This window comes from Lissotriton vulgaris, chromosome 5, assembly GCF_964263255.1.
Source record: "Lissotriton vulgaris chromosome 5, aLisVul1.2, whole genome shotgun sequence".
NCBI classification, from domain to species: domain Eukaryota; kingdom Metazoa; phylum Chordata; class Amphibia; order Caudata; family Salamandridae; genus Lissotriton; species Lissotriton vulgaris.
In genome coordinates this window covers 1,394,734,354-1,394,758,810 of record NC_141693.1, presented here as the reverse complement: position 1 = coordinate 1,394,758,810, position 24,457 = coordinate 1,394,734,354, and the positions used below count along the sequence as shown (strand labels likewise).

General features: G+C 43.4%; 1 protein-coding gene across 1 annotated transcript in view; it reads right to left on the bottom strand.

The window, feature by feature from the left end:
* LOC147712646 (protein phosphatase 1H-like) overlaps nt 1-24,457 on the bottom strand; it is a 207,839-nt gene that overhangs the window by 75,874 nt on the left and 107,508 nt on the right. Inside the window, exons 2-3 of the mRNA XM_086923340.1 lie at nt 22,682-22,835; nt 20,432-20,758 (exon numbers count right to left, since the gene is read on the bottom strand). Of these exons, the coding sequence (XP_086779466.1) occupies nt 20,432-20,758; nt 22,682-22,835 (481 nt within the window). The remainder of the gene's footprint in view (nt 1-20,431; nt 20,759-22,681; nt 22,836-24,457) is intronic.

Sequence of the window (24,457 nt, the reverse complement as noted above, 5' to 3'; positions counted from 1 at the left end):
CTAATTGCTCCTTCTTAGCCAGGGGGCGTTATAAAGTGCTGGCACATGCGGGGTATACCACTGATTCCAGGGGAGTAGCCATAATTCTAAAGAACACCTCCCCATTCTGCGTTACCCGCTCCTGGGAGGATCCACAAGGGACCTGCGTAGGGGTTCAAGGGACTTGGCGTAGACGCACGTACACATTGATATCAGTATATGCACCTCCCAAACTTCAGGCTAATACACTTAAGACGCTGGCCAATATACTCCTCGAATCGGCGGACACTATTCAATTGGTGGGCGGAGACTTTAATGATGTTATGGATAGGAAGGTGGACCGTTCAGGGACGCCACCTCCCAAAGATACTCAGACCCCACTAGCCCAGCTGATTGCCACAATAGGCCTTACTGATGTCTGGAGTTGGTTGAAACCGGGCCAGCTGACATACTCCTTTTACTCAGCCTCACACAAGGTATTTTCACGGCTGGACTACATTTTTATCTCCAGACAAGACTTGATCCTAGACACCACTGCAGAATACAGGGCGAGAGGAATCTCGGACCACTCTCCGCTGTTGGTACGAGTAGATCAGAAACGTAGAACGACAGGGGCTACCTGGCGGTTGGACGCCTGGAACCTTGCAAACCCATCTGTCCTAAAGGGAGTGCGGGCTGATGTGTGAGTGTATCTAGCCGACAATGAGGGATCAGTTGACTCGGGGGTAACCCTTTGGGAAGCCTTAAAACCGGTTATGAGGGACAGGATAATGCATAGACTGGGTGAGGAAAGGAAAAAACTCCAGGGAACGGTAGCGGCGGTGGAACGGACCATATTAGACCTAGAGAGAGAACACCTGACTACGAAATCCCCCACTGCCATGCGGAAATTGATAGATACACAGCGCCATTATAGGGAGCTGGTGACAGACGAGGTTAAGACTCAAAATTTGGCCACCCTCCATCGCTTATATGACGTGGGGGACAAGTCAGGCAAGCTCCTGGCATGGCTCAGTAGGAAGGAACGGGCAGCGCGGTGGATAGAGCACGTTAGGGCTACGGACGGCAGGCTCGCTGACACTGATACACTCATCGCCGAGACTTTTGCTACCCATTATGAGCGCTTCTACACCGCCAGAGACTTGGGTTCCTGCGGCGTTGCTCTTCAATATATGAGCCAGACTGAGGTTCCCTCGCTAGACCCGGAGGCCATTAAGACACTTGAGGCTGACATCACGGTTGAGGATGTCTCTTTGGCCATTGCTAGACTGAGATCTGGGAAGACTCCGGGGCCCAATGGCTTCCCGGCGGAATTTTTCAAGTGCACAGTGGACATCCTGGCTCCACACTTGAAAACCCTTTTTTTAAGAGCGTATCAGGATGGGATGCTCCCCACTGACCTTTCCACGACGACCATCGTTCCAATTTATAAAGAGGGCAAACCGCGAGAGGACTGTGCGCCATACAGACCTATATCTCTCCTGAACACCGAAGTGAAACTCCTTGCAACAGTCCTGGCAATGCATTTTCTTATATTTAAAAAAAAAAAAAAAGATTTCAATACCCTCAATTCATGGCAACTACATTGTGATTGTTCCTCTCTCTATACACCTATTATTACTTCTACATTCCCACTTTAAGATGGCTGCCACGTAATTGCACTTGAGCACTCACACTTTGATGAGCACACACTCCTCTGATCACGTGACACGTTACATGATCCTTTTCCATGGTTATCCTCTGCCACACCAGCCGGTTCACGCACTCATCCAGTTTGAATACACAACTCGTATCACTAAGCTAAGCCTTGACATGTCCCCATGGTTTAGATCACCATTTCTAGCATTCCGGCACTCAATTGTTTTCCCTTCCGCAGGTCATTGCACCAGCCCCCATTGGGGCAAGTAATGGCCGAAAGAAAGGTAAAAGCAGTAATGGATTGGCCCTGTCCATGCAATGTCAAGGACATTCAAAGCCTCCTAGGATTCGCCAACTTTTACAGAAGGTTTATCCGGGGATTCTCCGATTTAGTGGCACCCTTAACCAGACTTACTCGAAAAAATACTTTATTCGTCTGGACAGGAGAAACACAGAAAGCCTTTGACCTGCTGAAGGAAGCGTTTTCCACGGCTCTGGTGCTCACGCATGCCAATCCCAAGTTGCCCTTCATTGTTGAAGCAGCAGCCTCAGAAGTTGTACTAGGTGCAGTCTTGTCTCAAAGACAGGGAAACACCAGACACCTCCATCACATTGCTTTTATGTCCTGAAAATTAAACAGGGCAGAACAAAATTATACAATAGACGAGAAAGAACTCTTGGCTATTAAGGACGCATTTTCAGAATGGAGACACTTGCTGATGGGGGCAGTACACCAGATAATGGTCTACTCCGACCATCGCAATCTATAGTTTATGCGTGCGGCTGGCCATCTCACTCCCAGGCAACTCCATTGGATGCAATTCTTTGAGGAATTTCACTTCATAGTGACTTTCCAACCCGGAGTTAACAGCAAGAAAGTGGACGCTCTGACACGACAGGAAAACCCAACCATGCATTCTGTTAATCCAGAAAGAGCCATAATAGAACCCAGTAAGGTGTTGTGTGTCACGCAAACACGCGATTTTCTACAGAGCCTCAGGACAGGAGTGCAGACCTGTATCTGTAGGACATGGATCAGACATCATAAAGAATGGAAGATGCGGCAAGGTATACCAATGAAAGGTTCTCAGGTGCTGGTACCCAACAAGACTCTACGTAAGACAGTGTTTTCCTGGTGTCAGGATTCACCTTGTGCGGGTCACATGAGGAAGGAGAAGACTCTGGAAAAGGTGTTAAGACAATTCTGGTGGCAAACCATTCGTCCAGATATCAGTCAATGGGTAAAGGTGTGCGCTACATGTGCCCAGATGGAAACTGATCATCGACAAACTCAAGGACTTTTGCAGCCCATGCCTACTCCAGAAATCCCATGGGAAAGATTCTCTGTTGATTTCATAGTTGGATTGCCTAAAGACCAAGGAAAAACAGCCATAATTGTAGTCATAGACAAAATGGGCCACTTCTTAGCCTGTAAACAAGTTCCCACGGCTGGTCAGTTGGCACACATCCTGTTGGTTAACATAGTTTGTCTACATGGGCTCCCAAGAGTCATTGTGTTGGACAGAGGGGCGCAGTTCACAGCATGATTTTGGAAAACCTGGTGTACAGTATTACAGATATCCTCCTCACTTTCCACAAGCTTTCACCCCCAGACAGATGGCCAGAGAGAGAGACTAAATCAGACACTCAAGCAATTCCTGCGATGTTATGTTAACAACAACACAGATACATGGGTGGCGGAAATTGCATTTAACAGCGCAAAACACTCCTCCACTCAACACACCCCTTTCTCTAGCTTATATGGGTTTCACCATGGATTCAATCCTTTTCTCCTCCTAAGTACCAACGCCAAACTACCGAAACTCCAAGAGAGGTTGGTACGTGTTCGCAAGACGTTAGTCGCCACACGTCACAACCTGCTTCAAGCCAAAACTAGGTACAAAACACAAGCCGATAAGCATCGCAGACCTTGTCCGGTGTACGAAATGGGGGAAATGGGTTTGGCTATTGACGAAGCACATTCGGTTTAAAAAGTACAGCGTGTTTAATCCCCAATTCATTGGACCATACCGAGTGATTAAACATGTCAACCAGTTAAAATACGCCTACCGACTCATTTCAAAATCCACCCCGTATTTCACGTGTCTCTTTTGAAACCTTCCCATTGTCCGGTTAGGCGCACCCCGGTGCCAATATGGGTACAACATGAACAAGAGTATGAGGTTCAGGGAATTCTTGATCCCAAGAGAGTGAGGGTGAGATCATACTTTCTGATATCTTGGAAGGGCTATGGCCCTGAGGAAGATTCCTGGAAACCCGCGGTAGCCGTGCACGCTCCCCGTTTGGTGTCAAAGTTCCACAGGTTACATCCAGAGGAACCAAATGCCAGTCAGCGCCCCCTGAAACGGGGATGTACTGTCAAGGATAGAGGCATTCCGGTTATGCGCTGACTAACATCGCGCAAATAACCAGCATGCTCGGGGACGCACGTAGTACACGCACCGGGAGTCATTCAAAGCAGGAAGTAAAAGACAGTTTGAACTCCCCCGCTTTGCCGATAATTCCTAAGAAGAACCCCGGTCAGTGCTCTTCATCCTGGATATCCCGCAGGTAGTACAAGAGTACGGTTTTTGTTTGCTTATCCTCTGCATCCTGATATTCGAGGGGATTTCGTTTTCTACCGAAGCCTCGTTGAGTTTCATTCAGCCTCCCTGTTGGCGAGATGGCAAATGCTGTCTCATGCAGGGTAAGGCTGATCTTGTTCCAGAGAACTCACTCGGCTGAGTGAGTTCGTCTCACCTGTTGGCAGAGAATGGCTGGCTGCCGTCTCGTGCGGGGGCGATTTGTTGTATAGTGTTAGAGCTTCCCCATTGGACGAGACCTATTTTCCATGGACTCTTGCGGAGAGCCTTATTGCTTAAGTACTAATTTTGGATGCGATTTCTGGGCGTTCACACACTGGATGTCTATATAACATTGCCATATCGTTTGCCTACTCAGAACTGCAGCATCTTCTTTTGTGCACTACTTGAAAGAACTTGAACATCGTATGAGCCCTTGGAAGGAAATGTAGCATGATCTGGCTTTTTTGGCTAGTTCTTTAACATATGTAAGATTTTTCTTTGCAATGTTAATTTTCTTCTAGGTACAAGGAATATCTCCTTAGAATCTAAGATCACTTGTTTTTCCAGGCTTATCTCCTTGTACCTTTCCATCTCACCGATCTCTACAGCAGCCTACGCCTATTTGAATTATTTTGGCTCTATGCTATTGTCTTAACCATCACAAAATATTTTATTCACAACAGGGATTCCAAGGTGACTTCTTTTAATCTGCCTGGACTGGTGTCTGGGCTTGTTCTCACTGGCAGTCCTTGAGTGCAGAGAAGGCATGAATCACTGGACAAGATAAAGCTGAAATATAAACTCCTTTGCTGAAAATTATGGGGCATAATAGGGTAGTTTTAGATGTCAAGAGTCAGTCTGCAGATGCCAAATTATAGATGACTGAGATGAAAGATACAACCCTGTATCTGGGCAGTGGCAGGGAATACAACACTATCAATCTAGATCTGAAAACTCAGGCTCAACTACAGCAGTCTTAATGGAAGGAGGAGATCTCATTGTGTTGTCTGGATCATCAAGCTCTGTAAGTCTGGGATACTGGAAGGACATGGGTGACTTTTAGATAGGCATTGGCTGGTGCTGAGGCAATCATAGATGCTGCATATGGTTCTGTAGTCTAATTTCTACTGAGGTTAATGTGCAACTTAATACTCAGTTATTCCCAACTTATATGGTTTTCAAAACTTTCTCCCTGCTCTTGGTACTCCCACATTCCTACCCTCTGACAAGCATTTAAGCACTGCCATTTGCCACTGTTACCTCTATCTTCTCACCTGGTTGTTGGATGCATGCATACTCACTGTTATTCAAGAATTGCTACTTACTTCTGATGGTCCATTGGTCATTGACCTACTGCTAAAGGCTTAATGGTACAGGAGCCAACAGGGAATATGCAAAAAGAGACTTATAGGCACTGAATAACTAACAGGGGTACTCAAGGGAAACTAAGGGAGACTAATTAACATACTGGTGAATGGTCAGCTCGATGATGAACTAGAGAAGTAGCCATGAAACTGTGTAAGGAATTGTTGTATGAAAATTCCGTCAAAGCAGTTCAATTGGTCCATTGCATAGGGTGATTAACGAGGAAACAACTGGTATATTGTTCTAATGATTAGTTCAACCTCACGGTTAGATGATCCATATTTGGATGGTAGTTGGTAGATTTATAATGTACCTTACCCACGTTCTTCATAAAGTCCTACCAAAAGATTGCCATAAACAGGAAGCCTCAGTCTGTGATGATGTCCCCACCAAGCCAAGCAAACAAAAAAAAATCTGGAAGATCTATGTCCGGTATATCGTTCTGGGTAATTTTTTAATGAGCTAAAATGTCTTCACTTGCTGAAATAGTCTACCACTTCAAGCAGTGTAGTATATCAAAATGATCTGGGCAGTTCTATGTAAAGTTCATTGAGCTAATGGACCATGCTGCTGTGGAGTTTGAAGTGCCTGGACCCAATCTTCAGGCTTAGCATAGAAACTCTTCGCTTGACAACAAATAGCACACCGATTAACATAGTACTTAATAGTCATTGACACTCTTGGCCAGCAGAAGTAGCAGGTTGCTATCTCCTTGCTTTTTCTCTGCCCAGGATGATTTCCTATTAGAGAGTTATGGCACCATCTTAAAAGGTGATTTTGCCTTTCCTCCTCAAGAATAAACAAACAATGTTTGTTTGGGAAACAATAAAGTGCTTTTTATTTCTGAGAGCGCCTTGTATCAATATATCTGAATCCATCTTCTCTTTATCCTAGCAAACCCTTTATAGGAAGGCAGAAACAGAATCTGTCAGAGATCTAGTAAGGGTCATAATGCTTAGAGGTTCTATCCCTACCTATTCTTCCTCCATGGGTCGGGACAGAGCATATGTCTTGCCATGTTGATAACCTGGTTTGTAGGTAAGCCGATCATCTAATCGTGAAAATAACAATTACTAGCTAGCATATTTTCCAATACCTTTTATTGAGGTTAAGTACTACAAATTCCTTTGGTCAGTGCACACTGTGTTCTTGTGAGACTTCACTTCCAAATGAAATGAAATGAAAAATAAATTTGTATAGCACATGGCTACCCGGAGGCTTCCCAGCACTAGTAGCAGCAGATATATGGAGTCCAGCCAGCTAAGGGAAAAGCCAGGTCTTTAACAGTTTGCGGAAGGCAAAGTGATTTGTTTCCCTTTGTAGGTGAAGTGGAAGGGAGTTCCAGAGCTTGGCTGCATTATATGAGAATAGCCGACCCCCGTCTTCTAGCTTTCTTGATCCTGGGGACAGTGACCAAATTCATATCATCTAAATGAAGACTTCTGTTAGGCCGGTAGGGCTGAATGATGGTGGGAAGAATGGCAGGACCCTTCCAGCTGACTTGTGAACGATGCACAGTGCCTTGAAGTTAAGTCTATCCCGGATGGGGAGCCAGTGGAGGGATTTCAAAGCAGGTTTAGCTGAGTGATGTTTAGGAGTATCCTGGAGATGTCTTGCTGGCCAATTTTGCATAGTCTGGAGTTTGGAGAGGGTTGCGGTAGGAGCACCCAAATAAAGGGCATTCCCATAGTCCAGCCGAGACATGATTAGGGCCTGGACCATGATTTTTCATGCCTTGAATGGAAGAAGGCAAATAATGCCTCTAGTGTCCAAAAGCTTCCTTGACTGCTACAAGTTCTGGATCTTAAGTGGTATAATTAGACTTTATACTGGATACATTTCTTGAATAAAATGTAACATGATGGAAAGTCTCTAATTTGGTTTTTCAATACAATAACAATACTTCAATACCATATGATGAGCTGTCTGTGTCAACAATAAATGGGAGGTGTAAACCTGGATGTCTTAAAATTGTTGCCGACTTGAAGGCAGCCTTTAACGTCAGAAAAAACAATTCTTGCTTTCTTCCTTAATGATAAAGTAGCTTCTTCTTGGAGATTTAAGAAATTGGTTCATGATTGTTGAGAAATTTTGTATAAAATAAGTATAGACGTTTACAAATCGTACAGATCTTTGTATCATTTTAATATTAGATGGACAGGGCAATTTGAGGATGCCTTTCACCTGCGAAACCACTCTGATTCCCTCACTTGAAATATGAAATCGAAGCTATGACATTTCGGTGGGTTCAAACATACACTTGACAGCTTTGATAAATAGGGGCTATTGTCTCAGTCTTTTCACTACTTCTCTGACTTGAGCTTGATGTTGCTGCAGAATATCAGGATTCCATCCAAATAGACTACAATGATTGTATCCAACAGATCACAGGAGATGTTATTCACAAAATGCTGTAATGGAGCTGTACCATTACATAGGCTGAAGGGCAACACAAAATATTTATAGTGTCTGCACTGTGTATTGAATGCCATTTCCTTCTTAAATTAAACTGTACACCCTTATCAAATTCAGCTTTGAAAAGATATTTGCTGTCGTGATCTGTTCTAATAAACAGAGATGAAGTGAATAGGGTATTAATTGTGAACTGTGATCTTGCTCAGGTTGAGACAATCAATGTGTGGCATAATGGTACTCACCATTATCCTCAGGAATGAAGAATATTGGGGCCCCTTCTGGTGAGGTGGAACGCAAAATATATTGTTTTTCCAGATTTTCCTTAAGATATTGTCATAACACTTTACAGGGTCAATGGATACATTCTTCTATACGGAATAGCCGCATCCTACAATCCTACTTATGATGGGGAGGTAATGTACCTGCCCCCTTCTCAAATCAAGACAATCTCTGTAAACAGCAGGAATCCCATCATCCTTTTAGGTCTTTTTTGTTCTGAGGCTTTGAGGGAGGCTTCAATGCTGAACATATCAGAGGTTGGGACCTATCTTTGGTGGTTCCAAAAAATAACATTTCTTATGGCAATAAACAGAGAAAAGGTCAGAGATGACTGTGACCAGTCTTTGGCAGGTTTATATAATTTCAGCCAGCATGTTTCTAGCACCAAAGGAAATGTTTTAGCCATATTCAACTAAATCTTTGCAACATACCCGGTGCCCGTTAACATCGGTAATCGCAAAGTTTTTCGCCTTTCCGTGCTACAGGCTCAAGGTCTTCCATCAATTCCTTGTAACTCTTTGGGATTCTCTTTCTCTGGAAAATAAATCTGTTTCTTCTTTAGAAATTCATGATTGATGAAGCATCTTCTAGCTCCTGGAGCAGATAGGGCCCTAAGCGTCTGCGGGTCTGACAGTGGCAACCATAACAGGTATATGAAAATGTGCCTTATTGGTGGAGAAAATTGAAATGAAATACCTGCTTGTCCTCCTGTCTCTTGAAAACAAGCCAACCATTTACCATACTCTTGGAGAATTGTCAAACAAAATTACCCCTTTGACTACAAAAGAGAGAAGAGAGCTTTTCTTCGGGTGCAACCTGTCCTTTAGTATCTCCTATTTACATTGGTTCTTCCTAAATATTGGATGAAGCTGGGGCGATGGGCAATGAGGGAACGCGCATCGTTTGCCATTGCCCTCATCTCTCTTACCTTTACCCCTTCTGCTGTGAATCAATATGTAACATTAAACCAAGCAGGGTAGTCATAGTCATGAGTGTAGGAAGTTGGATATCTGACTATATGGTTACCCCAACTTTTTGCCTAGTGTTTAGCTGGTTTTTGACTTAGTTGGCCTGGGATCCTGCTATTCGGGGCCCCAGGCTATCTGCTCTCCCTATAAAATGGACTCCATGTACCTTTGGTACATACCAGATTGGATATTGGGTCAATTCTTTGAGCCCCAGGGTACCTTTCTAAGTATGACATATTCACTTTTCATGAGTTGAGAAGTTTATGTACAGTCAGAAGACTGAGACAAGGACAAAGCCCCACCTCTAAGCACCTGATATATATATTAGTGGAGTATGATGAAGAAAAAGCATCCAACCCAGGTCCATCAGGGAGTGTAGAGGAGGACCATCCCTCAGCAGATTACCCCACTGGTAACAACCAGGGAGATCCTGATGCTGTAGTGGATGATAACCAGGTGCAAGTCAGAGAACTGAACCAGGTTAACCTAGGACTACTTGGGACAGAGAATGGAAGAATTCAAACCAGACCCCCAGGTAGGCCTAACAATGGGCACAGAAGGATCACATTCCAGAGATTCCAACCATTCTGCTGACTCAATAGGGTCCCATGCCTCAGCTCTAGGGAGAACGACTTCCCCTGAGAGAAGAGAGCATAAAGCTAGGATGCGGGAATCCAAGCTTATAATCAAGAGGCAAGAAATTGCCCTTGCAAAAGAGACCCTGGCTCTTGAGAGAGAGAGAAAATTATGTGGACTAGAGTCCACTGGTGGCAGCATAATTCCTAAAGATAAGGAAAGGTCTCATGACCATAGAAACCTTAGTAAAATTGTGCCCCCTTATCAGGTAGGGGATGACATCCACAAGTGGATCACTGCTTTGGAGAGGCTCGGCAGAGTACAGCAGGTACCTCAGAGTAGTGGGCAGCAATAGTATGGCTCTCCTATGCATACAAAGGAAGATATAAGCTCCTGACAGTAAGTGAACAGGATGCTGACAACTACACTGTCCTGAAGAGTGCTCTGATATATGGGTTTGGCTTAACCACTGAGCAGTACAGGTTGCTGTTCAGAGACACCCAGAAGAGACAGACCCAAAATCATCTAAAATGTAACTCAGCTAAAACTGAGATTGTTCCTTTTGGCCTTAATAATTGTTTCTCTCCAAAGGACTGGTGGCCGGAAATGGTGGAAGCCCCCCCCCCAAGACAACTAATTCTGTTCGTAACTTGGGCATCAAGTTCGACAATACCCTCTCTTTCAGTCTACAAGCCAAAGAAGTAGCTGGGGCCTGTTTCAGAACCATCAAAAGCCTTAGGAAATTCTTTGATTTCCTTCCCCTAAGTGCCAGGTGGACAGTGGCTGTAGCGCTCATAACGTCCAGACTGGACTATTGCAACAGTCTGTATGCAGGGCTGAATAAATTGGCCCTGCACAGACTGCAAATGGTCCAACACGCAGCAGCCAGGCTTGTACTGAAACTGCCCAGAAGGTCCTCAGCATCGGCAGCACTGGATGCATTGCACTGGCTCCCGGTGCATAAACGCATCCTCTTCAAAGTACTTACCATCACCTACAGAGCCTACCACAACCTAGGCCCTCTGTACTTGAGGAAGTACTTTCAAGCATATCAGCCGAAACGAACCCTCAGGCCATCTACCACTAACCAACTTCAAGTCCCTAGATTCAGGTTAACGACCAAGGGAGGAAAATCCCTTGCAGTCATCGGAGCAAAGGCCTGGAACAATCTCCCCTTGCCTCTACGCCAAAATACAACGGAACTCAGTTTTAGGAAAAACCTAAAAACCTGGATCTACTCCCTGTCAGAATCAGATTATAAAGCACTGCTATGATCCTCTCCCTGCACGCTCACCAAAACATCATTACCTCTCATCTCTATCAAACATCTTGGAGAATTAGCGCCAAGATACTCCTTGGAGTGGTAGTGCGCTATATAAGAACCCAATCACAATCACAGGACTGGACTGATTTTGTAGATTGTGCTACTAAGGCTCCAGAGGGCTGGTTACTGGGCAGCAAAGTACATGACTGTGCAGGATTTTATAATTTGATTATGAGGGAGCAGATCCTTAATAATTGTCAAAACCAGCTTCAACATCAGCACCTGGTGGATTCTGATCTGACCTCTCCCCAAGAATTGGGGAAGAAGGCAGACAAATGGGTCAGAACCAGAGTGAGGCCTAAAAATCAGGGTGGTGACCAGAAGAAAGATTCTACCAAACCTCAAGAGAAAGGTGGGGATAAATCTGAGGACAAATCCACTACAGGGCCCCAAAAATCCTCTGAGGGGGGTGGGTTCCAAACTCCTTCCTCTAATGTTAACAAACCTTATTGCCATATATGTAAGCAACCTGGCCATTGGAAAACTGACAGCAATTGCCCAAAAGGCAACAATAAGGAAAATACTCCTCCAAGTAATACTCCAACACCTCCCAGGTGGTGGGAGTGCCTCCAACAATTTGGCTGGGTTTACTTGGGGAACTCAGGTGGACTCTGGCCTAACCAGGTCCCCAAACACAGCAACTCTAGTCTGTAATGGTGGCGTGGGGTTTGCCAACTTTACTCATTGTCCCAATACCTTGGGCAAGTACAGACAGGAGCCCCACATCAATGGTCAGAAAGCTGAGGCCTATAGGGACACAGGGGCTAGCATCACTATGGTGACTGAGAGACTAGTCCCCTTAGAACAGCTTTTACCTGGGTTCACATACAAGATGACCAATATTGATGGAGTGCAGAAAGATCATGCCATGGCAGTAGTAAATCTCCGCTGGGGAGGTGTCACTGGCCCAAAGAGAGTGGCAGTGTCTACAAACTTGCCTGTAGATTGTTTACTGGGCAATGATATAGAGATCTCAGCCTGGGCTGAGATAGAAAAAGAAATCCATTCCAAAATGGTAGGCCTTCTTGAAAAGGTTGGTAGGGCTGTGATGGTCACAGCCCAAACTCAAACAGATTTCTGTGTTGTGAAGCCTGAAACTATGGCTCACTCCACTCAGACAGAGAGCATTGGGGAGGAAGAAAAGTCTCCCTCCAACCAGACATTAAGTGAGGGTCAGCCTCCTCGGGGAACTGACCCTACCCCTTGTGAAGGAACTGCCCCAGAGGTAGTCCGGCCTGGCCTGGCAGAGCCCCTGATAGCAGTGGACCCTTTCAATGTGGTACCCAGTCTGGTACAGGTAACCTGTCCCTCTCTACCCTGCCTCAGTCAGCCCAGGGCTGTAGAGGTCAGGGAAGCCAGTGGACCCCAAAGGGCCCCCTGTCCAGAGGACCCCCCCATCAGCAGCTTAGGGGCACCCAGTCTAGAAGCCCTAGCCAGGTGAAAATTCTCAAACCTCTGAGGGATAACCGTTACCCTTAGGTAGGAACCTCCCCCAGATGGACTCTGTTGGGCACAGGAAACCTAGGACCTAGTGGCCCCAAACCTGACCTGTCCCTCCAGTGGTCCAACAAAAGGGACCCAGCCTCCAGCTTTAGACAGCCAGAGGTTGACCCTGAGAGCACAGTGCAACTCAGTCATGGAAAGAAAGGCATACATGGTTGATAGTGATTGGAGGAAGCTGAGCCCAAAGTTAGTGGAGCCTCACTTCAGAACTCCATCCCAGCACCAGCCTTTTCTTTGCCAAAACACACCACAGGTAGAGATTCCCTATGGTGGAGGCTCTCTGATACCCTTAGGGTGAGGGATTGCTTAGTAGACCATGAGACAAGGGGTAACCATGCTAGTGCAGGTACTTCTTTATATGGCCACTTAGGCAATATAGGCTTACCTGGTCAAGGATAGCCTTATCTCCTTTCATTTGGGGGGGCGGTTGTGTAGGAAGGCGGATATCTGACTATATGGTTACCCCAACTTTTTAGCTGGTTTTTTACTTAGTTGGCCTGGGATCCTGCTATTCAGGGCTCCAGGCTATCTGTTCTCCCTATAAAATGGACTCCATGTACCTTAGGTACATACCAGATTGGATATTGGGTCACCTCTGTGAGCCCCTGTATAGTGTACCATAGGTACCCAGGGCATAGGTGCATCCAAGGCCTACCAGGGGCTCCAGCATGTACTATGCCACCTTTGGCTGGCCATCTAAACTGCCACCACAGGCTGATCACTCAGCTTGGGTAAGGTGGTGTAATCACCCCTTACTTAGATATAGTAGATCTATATCTACCTTATTTAGAGACACATAGTAACCTATAAGTCACTCCTATGGCATGCCTTAACAATCCTGGAGGCAGAGCGTTGGTTTTATGTGAGAGGGTGCCCTAGCATGAGCTGAGCCCCTCTGCAGCTTTCGGAACCATCTCCTTATAGCTGTTCTATGATATAGCCATTCCATATACTCTTAAGTGCATTAGAATCTTCGCGGTTAATGCTAACTTTGGTTTGGCTTTATCAAAACATGTCGTGTAAGGTGTCAAACACTTTGGAATACTACCCCCAGCCAATTCTGGCAGCGGGGGTAGCATTCCACCCTTCTAGAGGGAAAAGACATGTATTTACTGCTTTACCTGGTTAAAGTTAAACAGAGCCTCAGCATCACAAAATGGATGCTGCTGCCACAGATATGAGTCTGACCTCCTGCTGCTGGGGGAAGCTATGGCAAGGGAGGCCTGGACAACAGGTTTCCTGTCAAGGGAGGTGCTAGCACCTCCCCAGACAGCCTGTAGTGTATTGGGGCAGGGTAGGTTTAAAGGAAAGATGCTTTTCCAGACATTGCCTGGGGCACCCAAGGTGCTCCATGCATAGCCCAGTTCAAACCAGTTGCTGGGGCACTCCAGCCCGCTCTGGCGTGAAACCGGACAAAGGGAAAGTGGTGTAACCACCCCCTTTCCAGGTCTACCCATAGGAGGGACCTAGCAGGTAATCCAGCCCCTAAAATCAGTATAAAGATAGGAGCCGTGTCCACAGACTTTAGATTATCCTGGAATGAAACTCTGATACAAAACTCTCGGACCTTCGACGTTCTATACCGACTAGAAGACTGAAGACATTTCCCTTGTGGTCAAGGAGTGACCACCCTGTGCAAACAGGCACCACCAGTAACTTGCCGGTTTGCTTTATTGATGCTCCTGCCGGAACCCAAAGACTCATTGACTCAGGAACTGGACTTCCATACTTCTCTGACTCTGATCCACATCCACAGCAAAGCTGAGACCCATGGTGGACACGAGAGACGTGGGACCAGACACCCTGGACTTCCTGAATTTTGCTAACTGCTCGACTCCTGAGGTACCCTTGCAGTCGTGCATTTGGGTATAAGAAGCCCCAGCCCAGAGCGCCATTTGCACCAAAGCTCAGCCCTCCACACTCCACGAGTGCCGCATGGGGCCTGCTCCTGCATTTCGGCTTGACACGTCTTCCCAGTTGCTAGCCTGCTGGCTAGTTAGCCCTCTGAAGACTTCTTTTTGAATTTGCACTGCTGGCCTGGTTGCTCCAGGCTTGCTCCAGCTTCCCTCCAAAGGAGAAGCTCCCCAGACCTTGCTGGTCTGACTCAAAGCCAATCTTCACTTCCTGCGTGGGTTGCGGTCTCCAAGGCTTGTTGGGTCCAATCCGGATACTGCCACCACTGTCAACTACATCGTTTGTTGGACAGCTCAAATCCACCTCCTGGTCATCGTTGACGCCTCCTGGTCCTCATTGCTGCAGAGACAAGCTTCACCTCCTCACCTGAAATCTCCTTGACATCGCCTGGTTCCTTCCTGGTTCCTTCCTGGTCACTGGCTAGTGACCCAGACTCTGTCCCCTCTGCTTTCAGGTTCTTCAGTTCCTCAATCCACCCTTGGATCCACCCGGACACTTTTCCTCTGGTCACCTGCAGCACTTCTTCACAGATCTCCATAGAAAACATCGACAAAACCCGACACCAAAAGACACCTATGCACCACGAGTACTCCGGTGCTCCCCTGGGTATTGACTATCCAAGTATCCTAGTCTAAAGTGGTTTTGTCGTAGTCCATCCGGAAGTGCCCTAAATCTATAACTTTGTAACTTTTACGTTCCCAATTGTAAGTCAATGGTAACGCGTGACTGTGTTTAGACACTGCACGCGTCTCCCGTGGGTCTCCTACTTCCTAACCTTTGGTTGTCTAATGTAGCCCCAGCGATTCCCTAGGCCCTAGGTCTATTCACTATTTCTGAAGTAGTTCTTATACCACTTACTTAGTATATGGTTTGTGAGGCCCCTAGGGCAAAACTGTATTTGTGCAATTTAAGTAACTTGTGATGTACTTTGATCTCTGAGCTCATAAAGAGTTCAGAGGGGTTGTGTTAGAAATAAATACATATATATTTGATATATACCTTGCGTGGTGTCCTTTCATTTGGTATTCAAGGGATTATAATTGGTAAAACAAACAGCTTCACATGCTCTTTAGAGTTTAGCCTAAGGCTGCTGGTCCATGCTACCACTGGGATAGCTTGTCTATAAGGTTGACTTTACAACCACCATCAATGAGGGTCGTTTAGACTGGTGCAAGGTGCCCACTAGAATAGTGGACATCATATGCCAGGCTAACTTCTCACAATGGGCTATTTGACTGCTAAGATCATCTTTTAATTCCTCTTAGCATCAGTTCAAATGTGGCTACTGACATTTTATCCATCTATGCTACTTCTGTTACTAGCTGTTGGAAAAGTACTAACATAGGACTCAAGTTCTTGTGATCCTTGTCTTTGAATGAAGAGTATTGAGTGTGTTCCATTTGATGGTTCTGCTTCTTTCCAAAAATTGGTTTTAACTGGATAATCCAGGACTTTTATTGATATTAAGTGGCATGCCCAGTCCAGGAGATCCTTCATTAAATATATTACGATAAATGCAACATTAGTCATATCCATGTTAAAAGGTAAGGTCTGGGAAGAAAATGTAATTGACATTGAGCCTGAAAACATTAAAGCATTGCTGGGTCAGCTTATTTCTCAGGTGGGGCTAACAAGGGGTGTAAATAAGTGGGCAGAATGTTACTAGGGTTAATGGAAGCGCCATCTTCCATCTAGTGGCTGAGGCCGCCTCAGCTGCTAGCAAGAATTTGTTCATAGTCCTGGTAATCCTCTGTTCATCTGTTGTCATAGCACAGCCCCTCACCTAGTGATTAAGGCTTCAGGAGGATCCTCTCACAGGAGATTCAACTCTGGCCCACACTCTCACTACAACAGCTGTGTGTGACCAACAAAATCTTAGCAAATCCACTGGCCCCAAGAGGGCTTACGCATTTTTCAGTTATTATGAGTGGGGGGGGACACCAAAAAGGGTCCTTATGCCCAGTGAAGCCTTCTTGATCTGCTCTCTAGCCTCCTGTTGCATCCAGGGCCACTGGATCAAGGAGGTATGCTACAGCTCCAAGCCATTGCATCCACTTTGGAGAACAGACACCCCTGGCCCCCGTCTTTCCAATTGAGTGTCCTGTAGTAGGCAGGAAGATAGGAGATCTTTCAATACAATCTCCAGCCTCCTGGCTCACCAAAGGTTTTCTTCTGCTAGATGGATCTTTGAGGATCCAATTATAGAATCTGCTCCACTGATCAAGCTTCCATGTTTCGAAAATAGGTTTCCAACCCTGTCACTGTATTCTCAACTTTGTTAATTATTCTGAAGATAATACAGAGCTTAGCAGTTATTTTTTTATGGTCGTTTGTAAGCCACCCAGCATTTTGCCTGTTCACTGGGGCCTCGGTTAACCCAGTTAAGCCTTTGCTTGATCTTTGCTATGACTACCAGTTTCTGTTTGACTCATGGAAATCACAATGTTGTGCTAAAGGCCTTAATTTAGAATTTTGCAGGCTGGCAGCCCAGCAGCCAGACCAAATAATTTAGAGCTCTATGTCTATGTGGCAAGGAAATTCATAGAAATTGCTTCTGCTGACATGAAGAGATCACTTTTGACAAAAATGGCCAATGACAATTGGGCTTCTTTTAAAAAAAGAAAGCCAAAAGCAGGGATTTGTTTTGAAAAACAAAAAATCAATATAGAATGGATTTCCACAGTCGCTAAAAAAAGATCAGATGTGATCCGTTTGTGTGCAGAACTCCTCTTGCTTAATAAAAATATAATGATGCAATGTCATCCTTGCCATCAGTATGCTTGCTGCCATAGTAAATTCCAAATATTTTTTCCATTCTGAATTTAAGATCTACGTACCAGCAGGTATTACTTTGTAAGGACTTGTAAAGTCATACAACATTTATCACACCATTTGGTATTTATATGTATTTGAGACTTCCTTTTCCTTGGGCTTCAGGTGCAAGCGTGCTTCATAAATTGATTTACACTGTTTTAGTGGCATAAGTGGGGTAAAGTAATTTCTGGGTCACATGTTGATCCATGCTACCTGTAGGTAGGAACTCAATAAGGTCTTGGAAAAGATGTTAGAAATATTCAGGGAAAAATTAATGATCTTCAAAAAATAGAAATGAATAAGTTTCATAAATTCTGTGGAATATTTGGGAAATGTGATCTTGTTCGATAATATTAAACCTAAAAATGAGTTGGTAAAGGCCATTAAGGATGTGCCTTCACCAGAAGATAAAGATGCACCTCGATAATTTTTGGGGAGAACGCTGTCTTTCGCACGGGGCAAAGGTGTTCGGTCGACCTGATAATAGTCAATACTATTATGTTCTGAAGTGCAAATACTGTCTGAAACTCATGTTACTCAGGTTTAAAATATGTGCATTTAACATGTTAAGATGCACACTGCTGACTGAGCTAGAGAATTAAAGAACCATTACGATAGGATGCTCCAGAAAACCTGACATGGGTGTCTTCTCACATCAAACCGCTACTCTTTCGTTATATAAATCATCTCCTTTATCCGTTGAAATTCAACTACTTCAGTTGCAGCCATGATTTACCAAACCGGAAGCAACAAAAGTTCACAGTGTAAATACTAGTTGGTTTCAGAGTAGAAAATGACCCTGGTGAACCCCTTGGGGAGAAAGGCTGCTAGACAAGACAACTTTAGAATCCTGCAATTTCCTGGGCAGGAGGCTAAATAGGTACATGAAATTGTTTCTCTTGTCTACTGATACAAGTTTGAGAAATAAAGAATTCCCGAAAACATTCTTCATAGTTCAGTATGTTTGTCTTATGTAAGTAAAGTATTGCAAGGCTATGAACATTTTTTCATACTTTATAATGCATAGCAATTTTCAGTGTTCTCTTTTAAATTAATGCCTCACTGTTCAAATAAGCATTAATGGGAACATTTGCTTATTTATTGTTTAACTTCTTAAGTAGAGTGTCTCTTTGCCGGACTAAACACCCTACACATTAGACAGGGGTTCTATGTAAAACACAGGCCATACCCTTCCAGTTTTCGAACTATAAAAATGTTTTGTATTTTAAAACCATAGTAAATACTATTTTAATGTTTTTGTGTAGGCAGCCATGTATACAGTCTGTATTTTACTGGAAGGTAGCAAACAATACCAGAACATGAGTTAAATAAAAACATCACTTGAACTGGCACATTATACTACAGAAAGAGCGAGGGAAAGATTGGAGCTTCTTTCTTTGACTAACACACTACTAAAATTATTTTCGATGTGTGCTGGAGCCGGTTTTAAGTCCAATGCTAAATCTATTTTTCTTATCTAGTCCAATAATTGAGCAAAATTTTCTGGTGCATGATTAAATAACCAAGGTTACCTATTTTTAAATATGTGTTATTAAATAATTTTGAATATAGTTGGTTATAAAGTAGGTATAGCTTTTTCTTGATCAAGAAGATATATTTTTGCTTAGTATTATCAACGCCATACATTGTACTCACATAAGCCATAACGTAGAAGCTAGTGCACTTTCATGCAGGGAGTTACAACATAAATGTATTGAAAAAGGAACTAGGCGAATCGAAAATGCACAAGTAGCTACTATTTCGAAGGGTCTCACTACCTAGTTGAGCACAAAACTATTCATTTTAAATAAGAGATATGTTAGTGAACATCTTTCTACATCTCTAAAAAAAAGCAATTCAGTGTATTCAACTGGAAAGGCTAAAACGCATGACACGTTCATACATGATTTAAATTGTGACTATTGTCTGTTAATACTCCTTCTACATCTTTTTTTGTAGCTATCAGAAATGGCAATTCGCTCCAATGGATTTCAATAACAAAAAATGTTGGAGCCTAATCACCATAAACAAAAATACAACAGCTCTGCTTCAAGTTACCTTACACTTGTATATTGCCTTGAAAAACTCACTTTCTAACTAATGGTTTTGTGAAGTACACCTCAAAGTAGAAGTTTCTGACTAACAACAGCAGTATTGTGCAAAGGGAAGGGCACTCCGAGGTAGGTATCGGTGTGGGGTGAGGCATAGGGTAGGTAAAGGGCCTTGTCTTTTTCTAGGGTTCTCTTACTCCACCACAATAACTAACTGCAAGTGTTTTCCGCACTCGATAGTATTGCTTAAATACTATCTTCTCCCTGCAATATACCTAGATAATTGGGTTCTGTGACAAGTTGCTTTTATAAATGACAGCACTGGCAGTAACAAGTTATGAGTTGAGATGTCTGGTGGCAGGGCACTGTGCACATAAAGATTTTCTACTTTACTGTGGCACTGTGGGATCCTAAGGCAACCCACCACGCCTCCTTCCACCTATTCACTCCCCCTTACCCCCAAATACTGCATGCACACTTGCAAATTCTAGAGTCAGTAGCTTACTTTGATGATTAGGTAGCCATATAAGGGATGAAGAAAAGAACTCTTTCTTCACTGGTTCCACTTACACACATTTCTGGTTTCACTTACACTTCATGCCTTAAGAAAAACACCTACCCAACAAGAAGTACCCAGATCCTTTCTCCAACTGACTTTCAAGTGCCAGTTCTACATCTTCTGTTTGATAACTCTCTCACACATCACTACGAGTGCCATCAGCATTAACCCTCACACAGCACACACATCATGTTAAAACACACTTCTTATAATGTTAAAGCTCTTTTTCGTAAATAAGCTACATTTTGTGTATACTATCACCTATGTTTCACCTAATGCACTTATTGCCAAATGTACACTGCACTGCTTGAGTCAATGTTCTGTTACCACTCGATTCATAATGATCAGACATTTGACTGCTAAGTGTCAGATTTTGATGGAGAATATAACAGCAGTTACCTGAAGGATTACCTTTTTTTTAAGTGCCTATTTTATTTCAGAAAGTCTCATGGTACACTTACCATCTGTTTAAAGGCATTTTCTATTGCGCCAACAACAAGACTTTGATGTGAAACCTTCTTCTCTTGATGGAATCGACAGGTGGACTCATTTGTGAGCACTCTGTTTTCTTCTGTGGGTGTATCTTCCACCTGCTCCACTGATTGCGTCTTTAGCTCACTGATGAGGCAGATCGGAGGAGGCATTGAGGCGTTCTGCAGAATATCGCTGATGTCCCTCAGCTGTTCACAAATCTGCAGGTGCAGAAGTTTAGAAGCCATGATGGCAGCACCAGGACCGGCATGGCCGTCAAACAGTCCCCAGTAGTGGAAGCAAATCCTGTCCTTCTCCTGAAAGTAGATGCATGATACGGTGAGACTTTCCTTCAATTGCCATCAGTGTGTCTTAAAAATAAAAAAGCTTGTAACAAATGTATACGTCACTTTGTGCCGTACTCAACACCTGTTTGCTGGTAATGCATGTTCAAGAAATCTGTGACACTATTCTAGACTACCAACTTGATCAGTTGTTTTTAACATAAATATGGATACGGGAACATTCATGCCCTGGCATATCATTATCCATTCCACCTGGTTACAACATACTTTGGGAAAGACTCACCTCAATGATTGTGGGGGTAGTGCAGTGATATATAAAAATATCAATTAACATCTCTGTCTTCTCTGCGGACTCAATACAGTCTTTTGAATTGATAACATTTCATATTTTCCATCTTCCTAACATTAAAGCTATTTCAGTTTATAGACCAAATTGGACTTGTTCCTGAAATTGATTCCTACTATGTATTTACCATCCTGCATGGTAATTTTAACTTCTTTGATGGATGGCCTCTGGTCAAAGAAGCTGAACATTCTCAAGATTCAAGTGAAAACATTGGTCTGCATCAGTTGGTCACTGTGCCCACCTTGTTAGGGGGGAATAGGGCACATGCTTGATCTTATTCTCGGTACCTCAGACCTCATCTGAGGCCATGATTCTAAGGACTTAGGCTTGGCTGATCAACACATGATCACATTCCACATTCTCTTCCTGTCTGGCCTTTCCCACGAAACCCTCTGCTCAGGAAGTTTGTAAGGGAGCAGTTAGGACAACTCTTCAATGAAAAGAATGCCTGCCTTCTCAGCATCTTGTACTCCAACCCTTGAGTGTGAGAAAGATCCTGACTTTAACAAATCCCACCACCCTCCATAAACATCTTAAACCCCATCTCCTTTCTGCTCCCTAGGTTCTGCTCCCTCTGCTGTATACTTCTATTAGAGCCAGATAAGAAATATAGGTAGATTGTGCACACCTTGCGTAATGAAATAGTCGTGGTTATTCGTGATCAAACTGATCAGCGTGCCACGCTTAACAAAATGCCTGCCGAGCATGCGTTATGAATGAAGGAGGGGCCAAGTTCCTACGGCAACTTGGGCTGAAGCGTGCACAACAAAGTGGGATTTACAACATTTATAACATAATTATCCTAAATATGACAGTATGTACATGGAAGATTGTTTTGACAATGCAATGACATTGTAAAGCATAACACATACACAACTATGCATATATTCACTACAAAAACATCACATTAAACAACATCTTTAAAAAGGATAAATACAATGAACCTCTTGATTGATACATGTACTCTGGTGGAAGGCTAGTGTATGTCTGGCGTGGCATGATAGGCTTTTAATATTGCCTCCACACAGTGATTGTTAATTTACAAAGAATGCTGCATAGTTTTTGAATTGATTATACTTAATTCAGATGTAATGCTCAGAATTAATTTTTTTGCATGAAGAAAAACACAAAGAAAAACGTATGAAAATAAATACAGTTATGTGATTAATAATTTATTGTTGAAAATTTGTTATAAATTATGTTAATCCAACATTGTTGTGCACGCTTTAGGCCAAGTTGCCCTAGGAACTTGGCCTCTCTTAGAGCGATCAGAGCCAGGCCACCAAGTTCATGGGCAGCCGTGTACTTTATAAATCTTCTATTTACTCTTTCATTCATTCATACCCTAGTGGAGTAAATTCCAGCCCACAACTCACTTAAAAATGCCTCTGAATTCCCATAGAGCAAAATAGAACCTAATATCTAAACCAGTTACAAAGATGAGAGCTTTCAATTAGAAATATTCTTATTAGTGAAACAGACTCTCACAATATAAAAATGTCACTGAGGCAGTGCAAAACTCATCACACGTTCACTTATGCACATCACCCACTGTTTTAGAAAGCCGCAGCAGGAAGGAGAACCTATACCTTGTTTTCCGATGTGTGTGTGTTGCACACTCCTTCCTCATCATCAGTAGAAGACAAAGAGTTTCTGTGAGAATTGCCAGCCCTTCTTTCGACATTCACTACTTCACAGCAAGCTTGGTCTTCATTGTTTTGACTTTTACCTGAATTTATCACCCTAGAGAAAAAAAGGATAGCACAATTATTTTCTGTTAACAAATCCTCTTGACCACACAATCTTTAAAATTATTATACAGGCTGCATAACTAATTGAGTTCTCTGTATGAGTGGTGATCAAGACTGGGGCGACCCGGTCGAAACGCGTCATGTTGTGAACAAAATAAATGCACCTTATAATCTTCATCCAGTGTGGTGGTCTGTATATATATATATATATATATATATATATATATATATATATATATATATATATATATATATATATATATATATATATATATATATATATATATATATATATATATATATATATATATATATTACCTACTGGCGGTCGCCAGTAGGTAGTTATAGTTAGGACCTAGTTTCCATAGGAAATCCGCAACCTTCTATTTGGAATAACTTTGGCCCTGGTTGAAGAATCTTAGCGAATTTCTCAAAGAAGATGGCTCGGTCCGCTGCGCTCCTTCCCTAAAAGTTTGGGGGGGATTGGTCAAGTGGGGGCTGAGATAAAAGGGGGGTCCCAAAACGTGTTTTCTCCATGTTATTTTCCATAGGACCTTTAGACTCGGCTACAGGTCGAACGGGTGAATGGATTTATAAGAAATTTGGCAAAACTGTACAGTCCGGCTCGCAGATTATGCTTTTTTTGGAATGGTGTAAATCCGTTCAGTAGTTGCTGAGGAAATTAAAGTTAAAGTCAATTATATATCTATACGCGCGCACATGTGCGCGCACCCAAACGGCTGCGCGCGCGAGCGGAATTTTGTTGCGTGACGTCTGTTAACGTTCGATTCGAAGGAAATCAGGAAGTGTTGACCGCCATTTTGTCATTGCGAGTAAATATATTGTTGATTTCAAAGCGTTGGAATATGGAAAGGGGAGAAGGTAGAGATTGTTTTGCTGCGTAGGTTTTCTCAGGGTGTGCAGTAAGGCCCTTAAAGGCGGAAATATATATATATATATTTTTTTTAAAGTTGCGTGGTGCGCGCACTCGGTCGCGCACACCTTTTTACAAGAGTGTGAAAATGGAGATAAATCAGAAGTTTGAGTGCTTAGATATAAGGTGGCTCTGAAAAGAGCCATTGTGTTAATTGAGTGTTTTCTGCATTTATAAGTAAGTACCGATGCAGAGCCTGATGTTGCAGAGGAAGATTCTGTTTCCCTCATTCGTGAAATGAACACTGTCTCTCCTATAGACGTCTTGCATGTGGTATCGCAAGTTGTTGTGGTAAATAGAACCCATGCTATAATCTCTGAGGAACGCAGAAACAGATTTATTTACATGTCTCCTTGCTTTCTCAAATTGTGCACAATGGTGATTGGACCAATTCCATTTCTGTCTTTGGCATATATTGGAATATACCAAGGCAGATCGAGGAAAAAGTGTCATCAATTGTCGAAAGGTGTCTTTTAGAAGCATTTCCAGACCTACCCCAGTGATTGTGCCTAGATCGTTTCCACCACAGTGCACAATTATAAGGTCTGGTTCTGGGAGATGCATAAAAGTTTTCACCAATGGAATCAATTGGTGACATTTCAATCCTCTTTTGGAAATCCATGTTATGTGTACATTTGGTAAGCTGAGGTTGCAAATTCGTCTGCTTACTGCATATTTTT